The 15,712-nt window shown below is 45.0% G+C and overlaps 1 protein-coding gene across 1 annotated transcript in view; it reads right to left on the minus strand.

Annotated features, from left to right (window-relative positions):
• Positions 1–2,504: 2,504 nt before the first annotated feature.
• cd109 (CD109 molecule) overlaps positions 2,505–15,712 on the minus strand; it is a 126,705-nt gene continuing 113,497 nt past the window's right edge. Inside the window, exons 30-33 of the mRNA XM_078229392.1 lie at positions 15,198–15,340; positions 8,560–8,716; positions 8,291–8,393; positions 2,505–3,331 (exon numbers count right to left, since the gene is read on the minus strand). Coding sequence (XP_078085518.1) covers positions 3,138–3,331; positions 8,291–8,393; positions 8,560–8,716; positions 15,198–15,340 — 597 coding nt within the window. The 3' untranslated portion in view covers positions 2,505–3,137. The remainder of the gene's footprint in view (positions 3,332–8,290; positions 8,394–8,559; positions 8,717–15,197; positions 15,341–15,712) is intronic.

The raw sequence follows: 15,712 nt of genomic DNA on the forward strand, positions 1-15,712 counted from the left end.
TTCTTCCGTCAGGAAAAAGATACAAAATCTGAGGACACGTACCAACCAACTCAAGAACAGCTTCTTTCCTGCTGCCATCAGACTTTTGAATGGACCTACCTCGCATTAAGTTGATCTTTTATTGCACCCTAGCTATGACTGTAACACTACATTCTGCACCCTCTCCTTTCCTTCTCTATGAACAGTATGCTTTGTCTGTATAGTGCGCAAGAAACAATACTTTTTACTGTATGTTAACACATGTGACAATAATAAATCAAATCAAAACTGTTATTGCTGAATGTGGGAGCACAAATTGGCTTCTGCATTTTTTACATTGGAACAGTAACGACTATTCAAAAAGTATTTCATTGGCTGTGAAGAGCTTTGGGATGTCCTGAGGATGTGAAAGGTGCTATATAAATGCAGAGCTCTGATGAAGGGTCATCTAGACTCGAAATGTTGACTCTATTCTCTCCCCACAGACGCTGTCAGACCTGCTGAGATTTTCCAGCATCTCCTGTTTTTGTTTCAGACTCCAAGCTTCCGCAGTATTTTGCTTTTATCTAAGTGCAGGGTCGTCCTGCTCTCGGCGATATCTCGAAGATCCCCAACTTGGGAACATTGCATCATTCTATCGTTTTTCTGTTGATTTCTCTAAGGCAATGCCTTGGCCAATCAGTGTTGTCTTGCCAATCAATCAGCTCGCTCCTGCAGTATAAATTGTTGTGATTGTTTGAAATTCTTGTATTTGTCCTGATTCTCCTTCCAGACTTTTCAATGCTGGACCTGTTCTGCTAAAGAGGAGGGATGTGAGGATGATTTATTTTATGGAGTGGGTTGTTGGCAGAGCAAGCAGTTAGGAAGGCCATGGAGGCTGTCAGGTCGGTTGAGATTTTCCGGCATTTTCTGTTTCTGTTTGAGGCAAATGGTATTTGGCCTTCATTGCAAGAGGATTTGAGTACAGCAGCAAGGATATCTTGCTGCCGCTGTACAGGGCCTTGGTGAGGCCATACTTGAAGTGTTGTGTCCAATTTTGGTCACCATATCTAAGAAAGGATATACTTACCATTGAAGGAGTGCAGCAAAGGTTCACCAGACTGATTCCTGGGATGGCAGGATTGGGGTATGAGGGCCTGTATTCACTGGAGTTTGATGAATGAAAGGGAATCTCAGTCAAACGTATGAAGTTCTGACAGCAGTGAGCAGACTGGATGCATTGATGTTGTTTCCTCTGGCTGGGTGCGGGGGGCGGGGGGGGGGGGGGGGGAGGGGGGAGTCTAGAACAAAGGGTCACAGACTCAGGATACAGGGGGAGGCCACCTTGGACTGAGATGAGGAGAAACCTCTTCACTCAGAAGGTGGTGAATCTGTGGAATTCTCGAACACAGAGGTTTGTGGAAATCAAGTCACTGAATATATTTGAGAAGGAACTTTCGAATCGGTGTCAACGGGCAGAGCGCTGGACTGTGGCATTGAGTTAAAGGATCAGCCATGATCATACTGAATGGTCTACTCCAGCTCCTATTTCCTATGTTTGTATGTTATGATCTGCAATAGAATGTCTGAAAGGGCAGTGGGAGGAGATGGAATAATAACTTTGTAAATGGATTGGATATGTACTCAGCAAGGCGATGGGGACAAGGCCGGTACAAGTGGGATTAATTGAATAGCTCTTTCAAAGAGCTGGCACAGCTGTGATGGGCCAAATGATTTCCCTTTGTGCTGTAACGGTAGCACAGTGATTAGCACTGCTGCCTCACAGCTCCAGGGACATGGGTTCAATTCCCTTTTGAGGATAGGTTAGGTAGACTGGGTTTGTTTGCACTGGAGTTTAGAAGTGAATGGTGACTTGTGGGCGGCACGGCGGCACAGTGGTTAGCACTGCTGCCTCACAGCGCCAGGGACCCAGGTTCGATTCCCAGCTTGGGTCACTGTCTGCATGGAGTCTGCATGTTCTCCCCGTGTCTGTGTGGGTTTCCTCCGGGTGCTCCGGTTTCCTCCCACAGTCTGAAAGACGTGCTGGTTAGGTGCATTGGCCATGCTAAATTCTCCCTCAGTGTACCCGAACAGGTGCCAGAGTGTGGTGACAAGGGGATTTTCACAGTAACTTCACTGCAGTGTTAATGTAAGCCTACTTGTGACAATAATAATTAAACTTAAACTAATTCCAGCAGTATAAATCACCTTTTAGACTTTAAAGATTCTACAGTCTGTAACACTGTAATTCTCACTGTGTTTGTTTCATCAATCACACCCCTGTCAGCTGTGGATTAACCTGACTGCAATGTTCTCTTTGTTTTGCGTTAACCTGTCAGTAACACGCTCCTCGCTGCACAGTGACACACCTAAAACCATCCTGGGATGTTACAATACCAGGTGAGCCCTTGATTAAACAGATGCCCGAACAGTGAACACGTTTTAAAATCTGTTTGATTCAGACAATTTCTGCAGCGGCTGTTTTATAAAGAACTGGCTGGACCCAAGGGTAGAAATCAGATTTCATTCTTATTTTTTTATTGATGTTGCCTTCCCCCCTAACCACCTCACCCAGCACTCGCGCACAATTTAATTACAGTTTGCCCAGCGGCATATTAAAGATTCTGGCAATTTTGTTTAATTTTCTTTAAATTAATCCCATTGCGAACCAGGGCTTGCGAGGGAAGAACCCAACAACGCACACACACAAACACACACAGAGCAAATTCAGAGAGAGAGAGGCCAACAGAGAGAGACTCCGCTACCTGACTGTGGAAGACCTTCAACAGTTCAAGCTGAAGGAACCAAAGCACTGTTCCAATGATCTGAACGCAACTATAACTCAGTGAGGGGCTGTAAATTCAGAACATTGGACAGTCTCGCTCTCTCTGAAACCTGGAACTTTGGTAGCACTCAGAGAGGTTAAGCAATACCAGCTGCGACTCCAAATGTGGGAGACGAGGCAGGCAAGAGAAGCATTCACAAACAAAAAAATGCCCCTTTTATATCCACAAATATACAACACACGGATGTTAAAATATCAACGAGAGTTTACAGAAAGCAGTTTACTAGATTAGGAGATTACAAATATATTTTTGCTCGTCTTTCTTCCCCAGTCCCCTAATCAAAGCAATAACTATTTCACCGAGAGAGAGAGAGAGAGAGTGCTGCCTGGGTGATTAAGACAAACTGAGATAAATAATAAGGAGGCAGAACCCAAGTGGAATTGGGTCTCCCAGAGTTGCCGGAGCTGCGGACGGGAATAATGCCACACTGAATTGTGAACGGCACAGACTGCAGTTAAAACCACAGAAGGTGCATGAGTCGGTGTCAGACATCACTTCCGAGTTGTACATTCTCACTGTCCTTCTCCCTGCGTTTAAAGCAAAACAGAACAATCATTTTTCAAAATTACATTTTTCAAAGCTATTTTTAGCATGAGAGTATCACCGGTGCTGGAATTCCCTCCGGGTCGCACAGGCCATCCCCACTTGGACATGCATCCCGCCTTCCTTCATCATCACTGGGTCAAAGTCCTGGAGCTGCCGATCCAACAGCACCAGCAGGGCATTGAGGAGGCAACTCGCCATCTTCTCAAGAGCACCTCGGGATGGGAAATAAATGATGGCAAAGGCCACACTCTTGAGATGAATGAAAAAAAAAGTATCGGTGGCACAGTGGTTAGCACTGCTGCCTGACAGTGCCAGGGACCCGGATTCAATTCCAGCCTCGGGTCACTGTCTGTGTGGAGTTTGCACATTCTCCCCGTGTCTGCATGGGTTTCCTTCGGGTGCTCCAGTTTCCTCCCATACTCCAAAGATGTGCGGGTTAGGTGGATTGGCCATGCTAAATTGAGCCTAGTATCAGGGGGACTAGCGAGGGTAAATATGTGGGGTTACAGGGGTAGGGTGGGATTGTGGTCGGTGCAGGCTCGATGGGCCAAATGGCCTCCTCTGCACTGTAGGGATTCTATGATTCCAATAGCATGGAGGCTGAATTATTTTTTGCAACTGGTTATTAAAGTAAACATCCTTATTAGTTTCTATCAAGAGATTAAGATGGAGAAGCAAAGTCCCCAGGGCAGGACTGTGCCTGAAGGATGGAGATTGAAGTAATTAGACACGTGGTGAGTGTCATTCGGGAAGAACGGCGATTTTCATCATATAATTTTCAAAGCTCTCCAACGCTAGAGATGTTCCTCACTTCAGACTGTACTTTACTCCCTCCTCTGCACTGAGTTTCACTGAAGGTGGGGGTATTTCACTGGGGAGGGGGGTTAGCAGTGGAGACCTCGTGGATGGGCTTTCTGCTCTGCTGCCAGTTGAGAGCTTTAAGGGGCACTTAATACCCAAATAAGGGCCTCTTCCCACTGTGGCTGGTGTGAACCCAGTAGCAGGCTTTTTTTAAAGTTTATTTATTAGTGTCACAAATACATTACATTAATACTGCAATGAAGTTGCTGTGAGAATCCCCAAGTCGCCACACTCTGGTGCCTGTTCGGGTACACTGAGGGAGAATTTAGCATGGCCAACATACCAAACCAGCACGTCTTTCAGACCATGGAAGGAAACTAGAGCACCCGGAGGAAACCCACGCAAACACGGGGAGGAGGTGCAGACTCTGCACAGACAGTGACTAAGCGGGAATCGAACCTGTGTCCCTGGCGCTGTGAGACAGCAGTGCCAACCACTGTGCCACCCATGTTGTCACACAAGAAACACGACGTCCAACTCTGTGCTCATGGTTTCCTGAGAAGTTGTGCAATGGCGATGGGCTAGGAGAAGATGGAGTCTCTTGTTCAAAGACACTCAGTGCCAGATGGAGGGAGTTGGCATTGGGAAGTGGGGGACCCGCTGACAGCTATCTCTCCCCTTCTTGCCAATTCCCCCCATATTCTGCGGCCCTGTGATCCCCACATCATGAAACATCTCCCATCTTTACTCATCTCTGTCTTGGAATTCTCTGCATTCCTGGGCCTCTGGTGGGTGTCATGCCAGCAGCAGTCTTTGTCACCCCAGTGGCTTCTGATTGGCTGGCAGCACTTGGTGCCCGGAATTTGCTGCCCCGGGATCCTGTTCCTGTTGAAGACTCACTACCTGAACTGCCTGATTGGTACTTAGTACCTGAGGCCTCCCTGAAGGAGATGGTGCAGGCCTCTTGCTAGTTCTGCAGCAAGTGGCCAAGCCCCCGGGGCCACAACTGGTCTTGGAAGATGCTGCACATTTTGGTCAGTTGAGCATCCATGTTGGAGAAAAGTGAGGGTGTGCGGGGAGGGTCTAGGAAACCTGACCTTTGAATTTTAACCTTTCACCCATTCCAAGTAGAAATGTCAGTGGGTAGTTTATTGCTGAAGCTCTTCTCCAGCACTCCCTAGTGGCAGACTACAGAATAACAAGAGGACAGGCCAGGTGGGTTACCTACATCATTGGTCACAATTACTTCATGACTTGGCCAAACTCAAAGAAAGAGATAAAAGCAAATTACTGCGGATGCTGGAATGTGAAATCAAAAGAGAAAATGCTGGAAAATCTCAGATAACCCTTCTGGACTCAAAACGTCAGCTCTTTTCTCTCCTTACAGATGCTGCCAGACCTGCTGAGATTTTCCAGCATTTTCTCTTTTGGTCGTTGAAAGAGAAAGCAGGAGGGGGAATATTCTCTTTCAAGTGGCCCTCAGTCTCTGTGTGGGTAACCACAGGACAATAAACGTACACAGCGCCAGGCCAGCTCTGAATTTCTTGACGTAATGAAGACTATTTCAATTCTCCATCTGGACAAACACAGCTTGTAACCCATTTCAGATCCCGCCATTGCAATGGATAATGGATCAGCCTTGGGGTCCATGCTGGAGCCAGGGAAATTACATTAACAGCTGTGGGACAATTCATTTACAACAAGGGACAGAAAAAACCTTTGAAACTGGAACTGGGTCAATATATGGAGTAAGTGTGAACACCATTGTGGCCACCATTAAGTTGAAGTTAGGAATTGATTGCAAATGATTTTAATTTATAGCAAATGGTCTATTAAACAGAAAAGAAGCATTGCAAATCCTGGAGAACTGAAAGATAAACTGAAAATGCTGGAAATACTCAGCAGGTCAGGCATCTATATAGAGAAAAATAAAGCTCATTGTTCGGCTCATGTGGGAGGTGACGGCCTAGTGGTATTATCGCTAGATTACTAATCCAGAAACTCAACTGATGTTCTGGGGACCCAGGTTCGAATCCCGCCACGGCAGGTGGTGGAATTTGAATTCAATAAAAAATATCTGGAATTAAGAATCTACTGATGACCGTGAAACCATTGTCGATTGTCGGAAAAACCCATCCGGTTCAATTAAGTCCTTTAGAGAAGGAAATCTCCCTTCAGGGCAGCACAGTGGTTATCACTGCTGCTTCACAGCGCCAGGGACCCCGGGTTCAATTCTCGGCTTGGGTCACTGTCTGTGGGGAGTTTGCACGTTCTCCCTGTTTCTGCGTGGGTTTCCTCCGGGTGCTCCGGTTTCCTCCCACAGTCCAAAGATGTGTGGGTTAGGTGAATTGGCCATGCTAAATTGCCCCTTTGTGTCAGAGGGACTAGCTAGGGTAAATGCATGGAGTTATGGGGATAGGGCAGGATTGTGGTTGGTGCAGGCTCGATGGGCTGAATGGCCTCTTTCTGCATTGTAGGATTCTATGAGTCTATCTGCCGTCCTTATCTGGTCTGGTCTACATGTGACTCCAGAGCCACAGCAATGTGGTTGACTCTCAACTGCTCTCAGGCAACTAGGGATGGGCAATAAATGCTGGCCCAGCCAGCGACGCCCATGTCCCATGAACAAATAAAGAAAAAGTTCAATCTTCCATTAATATCTAAACAACTAAACTACTTCCCCAACAAAATACAGTAAGCAGAGAATAGTTACATAATACAAGCTACATATCACTCATCTGATGAAGGAGCAGCGCTCCGAAAGCTCATGGTTTTTGAAGGGGTACCCAAGAAGGTAGATGAGGGCAGTGTAGTTGATGTTGTCTACAAGACCTTTGACAAGATTAAGTCTCACGGGATCCAGGGTGAGGTATCTAAATGGATACAAAATTGGCTTCTTGACAGAAGCCAGAGGGTGGTTGTAGAGAGTTGTTTTTCAAACTGGAGGCCTGTGACCAGCGGTGTGCCTCAGAGATCAGTGCTGGGCCCACTGTTATTTGTCATTTATATTATTGATTTGGATGAGAATATAGGAGGCATAGTTAGTAAGTTTGCAGATAACACCAAGATTGGTGGCATAGTAGACAGTGAAGAAAGTTATCTCCAATTGCAACGGGATCTTGATCAATTGGGCCAGTGGGCTGACGAATGGCAATAAATTGTTTAATTTAGACAAATGCGAGGTGATGCATTTTGGTAGATTGAACCAGGGCAGGACTTACTCAGTTAATGGTAGGGCGTTGGGAGGAGTTACAGAACAAAGAGATCGAGGGATACATGTTCATTGCTCCTTGAAAGTGGAGTCACAGGTGGACAGAGTGGTGAAGAAGGCATTCGGCATGCTTGGTTTCATCGGTCAGAATATTGAATACAGGAGTTGGGACGTCTTGTTGAAGTTGTACAAGACATTGGTAAGGCCACACTTGGAATACTGTGTGCAATTCTGGTCACCCTATTATAGAAAGGATATTATTAAACTAGAAAGAGTGCAGAAAAGATTTATTAGGATGCTACCGGGACTTGATGGATTGAGTTATAAGGAAAGGCTGAATAGACTGGGACTTTTTTCTCTGGAGCGTAGAAGGTTGAGGGGTGATCTTATAGAGGTCTATAAAATAATGAGGGGCGTAGACAAGGTAGATAGTCAATATCTTTTCCCAAAGGTAGGGGAGTCTAAAACTAGAGGGCATAGGTTTAAGGTGAGAGGGGAGAGATACAAAAGTGTCCAGAGGGGCAATTTTTTCACACAGAGGGTTTCTGGAACAAGCTGCCAGAGGCAGTAGTAGAGGCGGGTACAATTTTATATTTTAAAAAGCATTTAGATAGTTACATGGGTACGACGGGTATAGAGGGATATGGGCCAAATGCAGGCAATTGGGATTAGCTGAGGGGTTTTCAAAAAAAAAAAGGACGGCATGGACAAGTTAGGCCAAAGGGCCTGTTTCCATGCTGTAAACCTCTATGACACCAAATAAACCTATTGGACTTTAACCTGGTGTAGTGAGGCTTCTTACTGTTGCAATCCCAGTCACCACTGCAGTGCAGATTCCAGGTATGATGAGGAAATTACTCAATCATCTCAATTCTGGTCAGTAATACACTCACACGCCCAAAATCAACCCATGAAATAAATGTCTTACCTGGCTCATAATACTCTAACACACTGACCATTGCATCCTGGGCATTAGCGACTTTGGAATCCCTTATAACTGGGATGGTCAGACAAACTTCGGTCTCATTCAACTGAAAAGCAAAAAGTCCAAGTGATGTTTGTTTGTGAATGCTTCTGAATGCACTTTATATAGATTCATCCCTAAAACCACAGAGGAAAATCTTTTCTTAACCATTGAAGGACGTTACCAGTCATGCCTACGTCCCATGAATGAATGAAAAAAAATCTCCAACTCACCGAGTCAAAATACAAGCTCACTTTCCCAGCTTCAAACTCTACTTTTTTGATGAGCTCGTTAGTCTGAACAGCGTCCATTTCTGGGACAAAGCCACTCAGCATCCCAACTTCCATCAGAACCATTCCAGTACTCGTACTATTTTCCTCACCTCGGTACCTTGAGCAACAGAGGCAAAACAAAACTCACTCTTATGATGAATTCAATGCATTGCACCTTTCTCCTTTTCCCTTCCCCCTTCCAACCCCCCACCAGCCCCCCTCCCCACTTCCCCCCCCCCCCCCCCCCCCCCAACCTCCCACCCAAAGCCAGTACCAGGTGTTGCACATCCAGCCATCATCTCTCAAGGACATTATACTGAGTGCTACTTGCTAATATTCACTCACTGTCACTCCCTCGAAGAGTATGGGAAGGGATTGGGATTGGAGTTGGATATAGGGCAATATCTTCCATCGTATTTCTTTCCAGATATATGAACAAACTGACAATTACCGAGACAGAGTTGAATATAAATATTGCCAAGGTCTTCAAATAGCAGTAATAATTGATGTTGAAGTTTAAACACATAACTGATGTCTATAAAACCACCATAACATTCAATTGGAATAGCACCGAGCAACAGATTGAAGACAGTGTAGTTTATAGCAGGAAGATAATGGAGTTCAGTAGCTTTGTAACAACTGACAACCCGACAACTATAAGGTAGAGATTGGGTCACCCAACTTATGAGGGTGTAACACACTTGTTCTGTATTCAGGAAAATGCTGACGTTTTATGCTAATGTTAACTCATCAGAAATAAAGGGGACATGTGTAGGTACAGATGCCATGAGAGTGCATTTCATGTTGGGACAGGAACTTTGAAAAGCAACGGACTTTACTTTTATGTAAGAATAAAAATATGGCCTGGTATTTTATTGGTACGCCCACCCCAGAATCGGGGCAGGCGAGTCTCACAGACGGAATTCTCCATTGGCCTCGGGTGGGATTTTACAAGCCTCACCCAAGCGAGGTCATAAAATCCCAGCTATGAGGTCAGGAGCTCAGGGGACATTTGGCAAAGATGTCATGGACAAGGCAAAGGGCGTGTTAATGGTAGTGATACAGAAGGTGCTAATAGCGGCATAGCAGAATGTGTTAATAGCAGAATAAGGGTCAACACTCTGTAAAAGCAAAACATAAGACCAAATGACAGATGGCCCTGCAGGGGAGGTGGTTGGGGAAAAAAAAACAATATATGTCAAAATGTCAGAGGGAATTCATTGTCTGAAGTTGTTAACCTAATGTTAAATTTGAAAGGTTGTAAAGTGTCTAATTGGAAGATGAGATGCCATTCCTCCAGTGAAGCCCAACAAAAGCTGTTTCTGTCTCCACAGATACTGCCAGACCCACTGAGTCTTTCTGTTTTTATTTCAGATTTCCAACATCTGCAGTATTTTGCCTTTATTCTGAAATTATGAGAATTGGGAGCAGAAGTAGGCCATTCAAGCCAGCTTCAACATCCTACTGCAAATCCCTTTCCAACTCCATTCACATAGTCCTTGATCTCCTTCATGTCCAAAGAAAGTATCATCTACCTCTGACCATGAATTAACTCCAGGGCTGTGACAATGAAATCCAAATTCTAATCAATGGATCATCATAGTGCCTTATACAACTTCAGGACAACCCAAACCTTTAGAACCAATGAAGTACTTTAGAAGTAGCAACATGGTCATAATGTGGCTCATTTATGCTTTCTAGAAGTGACATACATTGATATGCAAGGACCCAATCCCTGCAAACAAGAGGAATATAATCAAGCCTTGAACCTTTTTTGAATTACCCAGAGACTTAGGGAGCCCATAGTTCCCTTACGTTTTCTCCATGGCAACATCTTGGCCAATCAGAGTTGTCTTGCCAGTCAATCAGCACCCTTCTCTTTTATAGTATCAATTGTTGTGAGCATTTGAACTTTATCATTCTTGTATTTGTCCTGATGAGTACATGATGAAAAGCTTTGGCAACATTCAGCAATACTTTGGAAGAACTGTGTTCACAAAGATAGCTACTGCTTTTTTGCTGTTCCTCAGATAAATCATGATGTGGAGATGCCAGAGTTGGACTGGGGTGGGCACAGTAAGAAGTCTCACAACACCAGGTTAAAATCCCAATAGGTTTATCTGGAATCACGAGCTTTCAGAGCGTTGCTCCTTCATCAGGTGAGGGTGGCACGGTGGCACAGTGGTTAGCACTGCTGCCTCACAGTTCCAGGGAACTGGGTTCGATTCCTGGCTTGGGTCACTGCCTGTGTGGAGTTTGCACATTCTCCCCGTGTCTGCGTGGGTTTCCTCCAGTGCTCCGGTTTCCTCCCACAGTCAAAGATGTGCGGGTTAGGTTGATTGGCCATGCTAAATTGCCCCTTAGTGTCCTGGGATGCATAGGTTAAAGGGATTAGTAGGGTAAATATGTGGGGTTGCGGGGATAGGGCCTGGGCGGGATTGTTGTCAGTGCAGACTCGATGGGCCGAATGGCCTCTTTCTGCACTGTAAGGATTCTATGCAAGTCCAACAAACCTGTTGGGTTTTAACCTGGTGTTGTGAGACTACTTACTCAGATTAACCGGGCATTGAGGGGGAAATGCATTGTCTGTTTCAACACACGGAATCTCACTGGTGCACGGTGGAGCTTGCCCATTAGTCTTCAAACCCTCAAATATTTGGTGGTCCGTGTGTGGAGCATGCAGATACTAAACTTAAGGAAAAGCAGTTGGGGAAATGCTTGGTAAATCACAAGATTTGTTCAAAATAAGAGCCAACTCCCCATTGTGTCCCGATTACAACATTCAGCTGTTTATCAAATCAATCCTCTATCCTGGACCTTCGCCATTGTTCCTGGAAACTTGCTGTGAGTGTGGCTCATTGAGGTGAAGCATTCTGTACTGCCAGTTTTCAATTGTCACAGAGAAATTGATGGTTCTCTCTGCTCAGGAAGCCAACCTCCTTTATAACAATACCTCTTGTACTGATATTCTTGTAAAACACTTTATTGTTCCTTATCATGTTCCTACTAATTGTTCTCCCATGTATTCCCTCTTTACCATCCTTTCATCCTCCAATCATTAACTTCCTTTACTTTTCTCCCATTCTACTGCAGTTTTTTAAAAATTAATTATAAATATAATTGCCCTAGAAACCAGCAGGTTGCAGGGTGACTAAATAGAAGTCCGTAGAGTAATGACAGAGTTCATTAGGGTAGGCCGAGAGAAGATGGCCCCATCTATAAGGGGAGAGCAGAATCCGGGGACATAAATATTAGACAGTCACTAATAAACCCACTGAGGAATTCAGGAGAAACGTTTTTAACCCAGAGAATGGTCAGAATGTGGAATTGGTCACCATAAGAATCCGTAGAATCTCCGCAGAAGGAGGCCATTTGGCCCTTCAGCTCTGCACCCACTCTCCAAGAGAGCATCTTACCCAGGCTCACACCCCAACTCTATCGCCATAACCCCGCGCATTTACCATGGCTAATCCACCTAATCTGCACATCTTTGGACACTAAGGGGCAATTTATGATGGCTAATACATCTATCCTGCTTATCTTTGGACACTAAGGGGCGATTTAGCATGGTCAATCCACCTAACCCATAGATCTTTGGACCATAAGGAGTAGCTGACATGAATAGTATTAATTTATTTAAAGGGAGGCTAAGGAAAGATGAGGGAGAGAAGATTTGAAGGATTGGCTGATGGGATGTGATGAAGTACGGGGTGGTAAGAGGCTCACGTATACAATCTGGCATGGGCTGCTTTGGCTGAATGTCCTGCTTTGTGCCATTAATAACACATCATCCTCAAAGACTTTCTTCTTCTATTCTAATTGTTTTCAAACTTCATTGCTTAACCTTAACTTCCTGAAATGACAACAAATATCTTTTTTTTAAATGGAACATATTTAGTCGATACCTTTACTGTCTCCTTTTAAAAATATCCCAGTGTTATTTTCCTCTCCTCTGAGCCAATTTCTCCTCACCTCAGCTAGTCCACTTCTCAAATCTATCTAAATCCAATCTGGCACTTGAAACTTTGTCCTCCACTTCCTAGCTCCTGCAATTCCAGTCAGGGGCACTGGATGGCGACCAGGAGCACGATCCCAAAGCTGATTTGGATGTTGAGGTTTATTCAGTGCTGCCCTGGCTGAGATCAGTTAGCGCGTTGGAGATAAGGCCCAGATCTTCCTATCCGGATCGGAATCCTTATTCCCGACCATGATCAGACAGCCAAAATGCAGACTTTACCTTGCTCTGATTTCTCTGAGAGATGTTTCGATGAAGGATCCTGCAGAACTCAACGCAAGAAACCTCGGAACGAACAGTGCAGAGAATCCACACAGAAGTCATGTGCCCCTTTAATGGCACTAGACGCTATATTCCAGTAAGTGCTTAAATGTCCCAAAGCTTCTTAGAAAAGCTATGGAGAGGATGTAAGTGTGCAGGGCAAATGGGTACGGGGTAGTGTGAGTGAATAGAATCATAGAATCCCTACAGTGCAGAAAGAGACCATTCAGCCCATCGAATCTGCACCGACAACAATCCTACCCAGGCCCTATCGCTGTAACCCCACATATTTACCATCTTAATCCGTCTAACCTACGCATCCCGGGACACTAAGGGGCAATTTAGCAAAACATTAGGTAAGATGGGTAAGGTAAAGGGGACAAAGGGTTGGTGAGGGGTAGGGTGCGTGAGATAAAGGGTTAAGAGGACCGGGTGGGGAAGTGGGTAGAGTGAGTAAGATAAAGGTGTGTAAGGTAAGTGGGTAAAGGGGCAAGGTGGGTAATGTGGGTCGGGTGGCAGGTGAGAAGGCTTGACCAAGTTACTCACCTGTACCAATCAGAAAAAGGCATAAAAATATTGATCATACAAATTAGGAGCAGGAAGAGGCCATTCAGCCCATCGAGCCTGTTCCAGCACTCAATAAAATCATATCTGATCTGATCTGATTGTGGCCTCAACCTCGGCTTTCCTGCCTGAGCCCCAGAATCTTCGATTCCCCGTCAATGGAAAATCAGTGTAATTCAGTCCTGAACAGATTCAATGACCCAGCCTCCCCTGCTCTCTGATGGAGAGAATTCCAAACACAAGTAACCCCTGATCGAGGAAAGTCCTCCTCAGATCCACATTAGATAGGTAAAAGTAAAGTTTATTTATTGTTGTCACATGTAGGCTTACATTAACACTGCACTGAAGTTACTGTGAAAATTCCCTAATCGCCACACTCCAGCGCCTGTTCGGATGCACTGAGGGAGAATTTAGCTTGATCAGTGCATCTAACTAGCACATCTTTCGGACTCTGGGAGGAAACCGAAGCATCCCGAGGAAACCCACGCAGATACGGGGAGAACGTGCAAACTCCACACAGACAGTGACCCAATCCGGGAATCGAACCCAGGTTCCTGGCATTGTGAGGCAGCAGTGCTAACCACTGTGCAACGTGCTGCCCCTCCCTCATTCTAAAGTTCCCCCATGAGGGGCAAACACCTTGTTAGCATCTGAGGTCATAAGAACATAAGAAATAGGAGCAGGAGTAGGCCATCTAGCCCCTCAAGCCTGCTCCGCCATTCAATAAGATCATGGCTGATCTGATAATGGGTTCAGTTCCACTTACCCGCCCGCTTCCCATAACCCTTAATTCCCTTAATGGTTAAAAATCTATCTATCTGTGACTTAAACACATTTAACAAGGTAGCCTCTACTGCTTGATTGGGCAGAGAATTCCAAAGATTCATTACCCTCTGGGAGAAGAAGTTCCTCCTCAACTCTGTTCTAAATTGACTCCCCCGTATTTTGAGGCTATGCCCCACTAGTTCTTGTTTCCATTGTAAGTGGAAATAACCTCACTGCTTCTCCCCTGTCTCGCCCCTTCATTATCTTATATGTCTCTATAAGATCTCCCCTCAACCTTCTAAACTCCAATGAGTACAGGCCCAGTCTACTCAATCTCACCTCATAAGCTAACCCCCTCATCTCCGGAATCAACCTGGTGAACCTTCTCTGTACTCCCTCCAAAGCTAATATATCCTTTCTTAAATAAGGGGACCAAAATTGTACACAGTACTCTAGGTGCGGCCTCACCAGTACCCTGTACAGTTGCAGCAAGACCTCCCTGCTTTTATACTCCTTCCCTCTCGCGATAAAGGCCAACATTCCATTTGCCTTCTTGAGCACCTGCTGCACCTGCAAACTGAGTTTTTGTGATTCATGCACAAGGACCCCCAGATCCCTCTGCACAGTAGCATGCTGTAATTTTTCCCCGTTTAAATAATAGTCCATTTTACTATTATTCCTTCCAAAGGGGATAACCTCACACTTACCAACTTTATACTCCATCTGCCAGCTCCTCACCCACTCACTTAGCCTATCCAAATCTCTCTGCAGACTCTCTGTGTCCTCCACGCAATTTGCTTTCAATGAGGAATGGGCAATAAATTAAGCGCTTTTAAGTGTGGTCACTCTAATACTGAAGGGAACCAATTTGCTCAGAGCAAGCTCCCGCCAACAACCATGTGAAAAATGTAACTAAGCAGTTAGTTCATTCATTGTCTTGGCAACAACCCTCAGGATGAAAGAATGAATTGAGAAAAATCTGAGTGATAGTTACCGAGTGCAGATATGCAGTGTTACGTGATCCAGATCATCCTTATCATCCAAGACATCAACATCCAAATCAAACACCTCCTGCCATTCCACAGACCGACGCCTCTTCAATGCGACTTTACTTTCCAGATTGAAGAGGATATTAAGCTAGAAAAATGAAATCCAGCAATAACATTATTCTCTGTTTAAACCCAGCCTCTTCCTGTTTTGTTAAAACAAACGTCAACAGTTGACATGTCCTTTTTGTCGATTTAGCAAACTGCTTTTTTGTTCACGACGCTGGCCCCGTATCCAGTGGTGAGACCAACAGCAGACTGAGTGGTCGCTTTCCTGAACATCTCCCTTCAGGTCGCCAATGTCATCTCCAGTTTTTGGCTGGAAATGTTTTAAATTCCCTGGCCCGCTCCCACACTGATCTCAGTGTTCTTGGATCCTCACACATTTCAATCAGAGTCCAGTGAAAACTCAAAGAATAGCACTTCATTTTTCAATTAGGCATGTTCCTGTCTGATTATTTAT

The sequence above is a fragment of the Mustelus asterias genome, chromosome 15, assembly GCF_964213995.1.
Source record: "Mustelus asterias chromosome 15, sMusAst1.hap1.1, whole genome shotgun sequence".
Lineage (NCBI taxonomy): Eukaryota > Metazoa > Chordata > Chondrichthyes > Carcharhiniformes > Triakidae > Mustelus > Mustelus asterias.